At 40.8% G+C, this 7,415-nt stretch overlaps 1 protein-coding gene across 11 annotated transcripts in view; it reads right to left on the bottom strand.

Annotated features, from left to right (window-relative positions):
- Positions 1-1,925: 1,925 nt before the first annotated feature.
- The window catches only part of CDKL3 (cyclin dependent kinase like 3), a 62,444-nt gene continuing 56,954 nt past the window's right edge, over positions 1,926-7,415 (bottom strand). For all 11 annotated transcript variants that reach the window (XM_072957236.1, XM_072957235.1, XM_072957233.1 and 8 more), the window contains one exon: positions 1,926-2,516. In XM_072957236.1, the coding sequence (XP_072813337.1) occupies positions 2,504-2,516 (13 nt within the window). In that variant the 3' untranslated portion in view covers positions 1,926-2,503. The remainder of the gene's footprint in view (positions 2,517-7,415) is intronic.

The following is a 7,415-nucleotide window of genomic DNA, read 5'->3' as shown; positions in this document are numbered from 1 at the left end:
TTTTAAAAATCCCATAAGGCCTTCCCCCTCACCTCCCTGTGCTCCCCAACTAAGAGAACCATCCTGAATCATATGTTTATTTCCTTCTTTTTCTTTTTATATGGTTTTACTGTATCTATAGGTACTCCTAAAGAATGATTTTTTAAAAAACTGTTCACTTAAAAAAGAAACTGTTCACAGCTTTATAAAAAGCGTATCATGTATGTAATCTTTCAGGACTTATTTTTGCACTTTATATTATTTTGCTAAAAACCTTATCCATATCTTTAAATTTCACTGTAGTTCATTTTTTCTGGTGTAAAATACCCTAATGCATGACTACACCACAGTTTACCATCAACTCTCCCCCTCATGGGCAAGTGCATTGTTTCTAGGATTTAGCTCTTGTTCACACTGCTGATGTGAACATTACTGTAAATGTCCCATGTTGTACATGTACAAGAGTTTGTCTAGGGAACCAGTTTATACTTCCACCAGCTGTAGATGAGAGATCCTCTGGATCTACATCCTCTGCTGTACCTCGGATCCATCTTGTCTGGTTGCCTTCCAGATGAGAGGATCAGCCTACCTCCCTCCAGCAATGTATGAGAATGCCACTTGCCCCAAACTCTTTCCAACCCCAGAGATCCTGTAAAATGTTTGACCATTTGACAGGAAAAAATATCTCCCTGCTATTTAACTTTGAGGCAAGGTACTGACTTCTCTAAATGCTGAGAGAGAAGGGGTTTGGCTCCAAGAATTGTTTCCAGTCTAATAACTTCAGGGACATTTCTGGGGCTGAATCCCCAGTGGTTCAGCTGCTTTCCCATGTCCTAAAAGAGGTGACACAGTTGGAAAGAGGGAGTGACAAGGGCCAGGATGGGAAACAAGCCCAACTCACCACAGTGTACACTTGTCTCCGGGTCCCAGTCCCTGCCAGTGTCAAATCACTCCTCCTTGATGCAGCAGGCATTCTCTCTCCCTACCCCCACCCGAGAAAAGCCAGTATAATGCTACCCTTTGTTATTTGAACTGATAAATTTAAACCTCTTTCCCTGCTCTGCAGTAAAAGAATTTTCTATTTTGGGCTTAGTGACATAGCCAAAACCAAGAAGAGAGCAGTAGGCTGCAGCATGAGTTAATAGCCCTTCTTCAAGGAGAGAATCCATATGCAAACGGAAGGACATCATCTGCATAGCAACATGCAGCCTTTTCACCTATTTTTCTGCTGACAGATACATTTCAAGGTTCAAAATTAAACAGTGCCCAACCTTCAGAGTAAACTGATGAATTAATCCTGAATAATCAGGTTTCTTAATTCAAATCAATTTGCCAAGAGTCTATGGACCTCTCTGTGTACCTAGTGCTAGGCTGGGTATTGTCAGGGAAGATAATTCTGTCTTTCAGGAATTCTAGCCATCAAAAATTATACAATTATACCGACTTGAGGAGAGCCCAGACATTTACCTAAGAATATGCTTTCCTCTGCTAGTCTTTCTCTACTTGAAATTTCCACATTAGCATAGGGTCCTGGGCCTCAAGAAGCCTCCAGAAGTACATAGAGGTCATGTTTACACGAGGAGCAATCTATTTAAACCACTGGCACCTGTCAGCACAAAACCATGGCCTGGAAGAATAGGACAGAGGACCTACCATCCTCTCCTTTGTCAAACTTTTTTCTTAGCAGAATTTTCAAATATGTACCGAGGTAGATATAATAAACCTCCATGTACCTATCCTCCAGCTTAATGATTATCAACATACAGCAATCTTGTTACATCTGTACCCCATCCCCCCTCATCTCTATTTTAAAATCAATTTAAAGCAAATCACAGATATTTTCATATTAAAATACTTCTGTATACATCTGTAAGAAATAAGGCTTTTTTCAATAACCACTGTATCATATTTTTAAAATTATTAATTATTCCTTAATATCATGCAGTATCCAGTCAGAAGGCAAATTGCCCTGATTTTCCTTAGTGTCTTTCTGTAATGGTTCATCCTAATCAGGAGCCAAGCAATGTCATTTGTATTTGTTTCCTTCTGTCTCTTTTAGTTTATAATTCTTCAATTTTTTAACATTTTTTTATTGATTTATAATCATTTTACAATGTTGTGTCAAATTCCAGTGTTCAGCACAATTTTTCAGTCATTCATGGACATATACACACTCGTCACATTTTTTTCTCTGTGATTTATCATAACATTTTGTGTATATTTCCCTGTGCTATACAGTGTAATCTTGTTTATCTATTCTACAATTTTGAAATCCCAGTCTATCCCTTCCCACCCTCTACCCCCCTGGTAACCACAAGTCTGTATTCTCTGTCCATGAGTCTTTAGATTCCACATATGAGTGATCTCATATGGTATTTTTCTTTCTCTTTCTGGCTTACTTCACTTAGAATGACATTCTCTAGGAGCATCCATGTTGCTGCAAATGGCGTTATCTTGTCGGTTATGGCTGAGTATAATTCTTCAATTTTTAATTTATAACAGTTCCCCATCCTTTTTTATTGCTCTACTCTTTGGTGCTGTTGAAGATAATAGGTCTTTTAGTTATTACTGCTGTGTAACAAACCATCCCAAACTTAGTGGCATAAAACCACCACCAATTTATTGTGCTCATGCACTCTCTGTGTCAGGAATTCAGAAAGGGCACAGTGGGGATGGCTTCTCTGCTCTAAGCTGTCTGGGGCCTCAGCTGGGAAAATTCAAAGTCTGGTGATGACTTCACAACTGGGAGCTAGATACACTGAAGGCTCGTTTACTCACGTGTCTGGCGTTGGAGACTAAAGCACTCAAAAACTAGGACTGCTGACCAGAGCACCCACACACAGCCTCTCTATATGGCATGGCTTCCTCACAGCATGATCCTCAGGAGAGTCAGACTTCTTACATGGCAGCTGAAGGCTCCAAGTGTAAGTAAGCATCCCAGCCAACAAGGTGGGTATTGTGTCACTTTATGACCTAACTTCAGAAATTACTGTGTCACTTTTGCTGTGTTTCATTGGTTGTGAGTAAGTTACAAGCTCACCCAGACTCAAGGACAGTGGAATCAGCCTCCACCATTATAGAGGCAGGGGTAAAGTTCCAGAATAGCATATGCCATAGGAGATACTGTTGCTTCACTTGGCAATTAGGATGGTCAGTTAAGCCTGCCTCTCCTATACCAATTCAGAAAGATGTCGCAAACAATGGAAATCTAGTAGAAGAGAGAAAGTGGGGAGTTTATTTGTTTGCAGGGCCACATCCTACAGTTGTGTAGATTGTGCCCTGAACAACCAGCGGGGTGAGTGGGGCTATAATCCAGCTCCGCTTGCCACACCTGTGTCTAACTGTGGGGCTGTGTCTTCAGAGGAAGAGGCACATTTCTAATACACATAAGACGCCACATGAGGAAGAGGTGTCCCTGAATGGATGGTAAAAGATCATTCAATCTTACTTATGCTTATTGGGTACCTATAGAACACATGCTAATTTGGATAGTATTGGGTCTTTTTTTAGTTTAAGCTGCACACACAGTTGGCCAAGAAATATCTCAGAAAAAAATTGTATTTTTTTACATGGTGAAAGTTTTTAGCTCTAGGTACTTTATGACTGCATGCCTCTAGAATGACCTAGACCTATCTTTGAAGAAGCCAAGATGCTGTATCCCAATGACTAGGGGCCCAGCCTGACCCATCTGCTTCCAGCCTTGGCTGGATACAAAAAGTGGATGCAAGATTTACTGGAAACCAGGCCAAACAGAACTGAGGGCTTTCTTTCCTTCTTTGCAATCCCTGTTCTTCATTAACATAGTTTTCACAGTTTGATTAAATCCCCCAGGGAAGTAAATGCTTTCATTTCTGTTTATGGCTATCTGAAAAATAAAATAATAGTGATAAGGCAAGGAATTTCCAAGGATTTTAAGGAACAAGATAGCACCAGACATCCTTGAGTTTGATGAGGGCAGGTAGGTTATAAGGCAGATCACACAAATCCAGATATAAATCTCTATAAATGACATTATTAAAAAGCTGTGATCATGCTGATCAAGCCATACTGGTGATCAACAGGTGGGTTGAGGAAAGCCTCAAATGGCAAGGCTCAGGCCACTTAATTTTATTTATTTAGTTTTCACTAGTTCGATCTCAGGTGCAGAATGTTAAATTAATCATACTTCAGTTCATGGGACATTATACTCTAATTGGTCCACACAAGGCTATGCTTTTGTTTTCTGGATGTATGAATATATTTCCTCCTAGTCCCACTACTCACTTCTATCCTTCCCTCTGTAAGCAACCACTCTAGTATCTTGAATTCTATTTTTTGGCTTGAATGTGTTCCTGTGGAGTGTGTGGAGTTGTCTGGTTTGCATGTATTTTAATTTACATCAATAGCCTCATGATACAGATTTCATTGTGTGTCTTAGTTTTTCCACTTTGCACTTTGTTTTTAAGACCAATCCGCATTTTTATATGCGCTCCAGTCCATCACTCCTGACTGCTGCAGAGTCCTCCACCAGGTGCACACACCACATGTGGCCTCTCTGCTCCCCAGTAATGGGCACTCCCAGTGCCTCCAACTTCCCACCACCCAAAACAATGCCACCATGAGCAGCCTCATGTATGTCCCATTTTGGACCCATGTGGCAATCTCTTTAGACAATTTCTCACCCATATGGTGTTTCTTTATGCATTAGAAAAGGCATCTCTTCCTCCTGGAGGACACACTGCACAGTAAAGCATAAGGCTTGGCAAGGTGGTGCTCAGGCTGGGTCTCAGCTCCTACTCACTGTCCCCCTCAGTAAAAGCCTTGCTCAGGACACAATCTCCACAACTGCAGGAGGTGGCCCTGCCAACAAACGGTTCCCCCATTCTCACTTCCACCAGGTTTCCACTGTGTGTAACATCACTCCTGGTCAGTGCAGGAAAGGGGAGAGTGTTAACAGACTACACAAATCTCATCATAGGATATATGAATACTTAATCTGAACAAACAGTGCCATACTGCTCAAGCACTATCTACCTGGGCTGACAGTTATCCTTCTCAAATGGCTCCAGCATCCCTCGATCCTGTGAAACCCTGCCCCCTCAGGGTCCTGAAGCCTGCCTGCTGCCACACTGTCTCTCTGTTAGATCTCCAACCCTTTATCCTAAGATTTACTACCCCATATCACTGGCTTGATGAAGTTCTCTTTAAAGAGGTCTGGGTCTACTCCATGTGAATCCAGAGTCAGCGTCTCTCCCTGCTGTGTCAGCTCAGTCCGCTGATCTTTTAACATTAAGAATGTTGGAAACCAAGAGTAGATTTTAAATGTTTTCACCACAAAAAAGAAATGGTAATTATGTAACACAGGTGTTAGCTAAGGCTATCATTTTGCAATATATAATGCAAGTGTATCAAATCAACACATTATAGGCCTCAAATTTACATGTTATATGTCAATTGTAACTCCATAAAGATGGAGGGGAAAAAAAGAATGATGGAAACCAGAATTGTCTCCTGTAGCTCAGTGCAAGGTCTCAGGCTACCTTCCCTACTCTCTCTCCTACTTGATTCCAAGTCTAAGGTATACTGTGTTTGATTATTTTTATATTTGTTTATTGAATTTAAAAGTATCTTTCTTCTGAGAGGCTCAAAGCTCCTAAAAAAATTCAAGAAGCAGTTCCTTAATAATGATCAAGAAGTTACTGTGTCATTTCAGATGACTAATCAAGAAGAAATGGGTCCAAATTAAGACAAGGGAGATTTGAGTTGTCTCCCGATGAAGTATTTCACAAAAGAGGAAACAGGCTGAACTAGGTCTTGGGCAGGAGGATGGGAGCTTCATCTCATTCCAGAGCCCTTCAAGGAACAGATAGAGCAGGAGACCTTGCAGAGTCTAAACTTGAGGCGTGCCTACCTAAAAGCAGGGGAAGGCCAAGATTCCTTTCCGTTCTGGTAACACTTCTGCAGAGTGGTTGGATGTTCTAGTAAGCTGGATTTTTCTTTCTTAACCACTGAGCAAGAGCCTATTCCTAAAGGAAAAAGGATGGCTGAGAGCCTATCTAGGATTCCAAGGGCTCAGATTACCTGCTCTGTCTGTCCCTCTGAACCCCTGGAGCATGGGCCTGTTCCCTACTCATGTTTTTTAACTACTTTTATGGCACTAAGGGAAGGGGAATCTTAAATGTTAATGTCCATTTAGTGGAATAAACTTTCAAATAATCGAATCTTACCTGTTGTATCAAAGCCATACTTGCCAATTATCCATGCAGAACTGCTGTAAAAGGTTTCCTCAAGTGAAAACTTCCTAGAGGTATTGAATAATGTCAGATACAGAAGAAACAAGGTCACAGCAGTTCTAGTGAGCTCCTCAGACAGCACAGATGAGTGGGTCCATCCTGACAACCAGCAGCTCCCAGCCCTTCTCAGCTGGGGCCCAGCATGTGCATGAGAAAGTTTCCCTCTGTTGCCTCAGCCAACAGCTAGGAAATCCTAGCTCCTTAAGCAATGATGAATCTGCCTCACTTCCTCCTTTATTTCCTAACCAAGAGTTCCAGTTTCAGTGTGGAGGCCAGAAAGGGCTGATAACGTCACTACTTCCCTACAGCAGTTCACTCCATCATCTTAGCAGGTTGCTTAAGAGGTAAGCCACCCTCCTTGAACTTCCTTTTGAAAGCCCAAACTAGAGATTATAGTTCTTAAATGGGGCACTCAATCTAGCCCTTAATGCCTATCAGACTAAAATTTTCAAAACAAACTTCCAAGGTAAATCTCTAGGACCTGGGTGGAGGTGGGGAGTTGGCCAGTAAAATTGAGACCTGGCTTCTGGTATGAGCCTTACTGTGAAAAACATTATGTATTCCCCTTAGCTTCAGAGAGAATCACTTTTGGTGCCTGAAATGAACTCAGATGTTTCTGACAAATAAACCAACATAAATCACCACCCCTTTGCAAGTCTTTTGAAAAATACTGGCTTACACGGTTTAATCTCCTATCTTACCTTTTTGAAAAAATTTTTTTATCATTCTTGAGAAATCATAGTACTCAGAGCTATAGAGTGAGGGGCTGGTCATATGGAAAGTTCTGCCCTGATGAGATTAACAACCTAATAATGAAAGGGACAAATCAGAGTTGAAAAAGCTCGAGGAATATAGATAAAAGGCACAGGCAAATGCATAGGAAACTGATCATAGCTCTATGGCGTTAATGTAGACTTGGAGCAGGTGATGGACAGAATAGTGTACGATGCATTGAGAAGAGAAATTACTGGGATGCACATTTTTCTAGAAAAAATTCATCAGCATTTCTCTTTTTTCACTACAATACTCAACCCAAAATCTAAACATTGCTAATTCTGCCCTCTAACTAAACAGTTATTATTTTTAAATTATGTATAATTTAAAATATATACAAAGTAGACCTTTGGTAAAACTAATCACTATTCACTAATTTATATATGAATA

The sequence above is a fragment of the Vicugna pacos genome, chromosome 3 (assembly GCF_048564905.1).
Source record: "Vicugna pacos chromosome 3, VicPac4, whole genome shotgun sequence".
NCBI lineage: Eukaryota > Metazoa > Chordata > Mammalia > Artiodactyla > Camelidae > Vicugna > Vicugna pacos.
The sequence above is the reverse complement of the archived record's forward strand: the minus strand, read 5'-3'. Positions and strand labels throughout refer to the sequence as shown.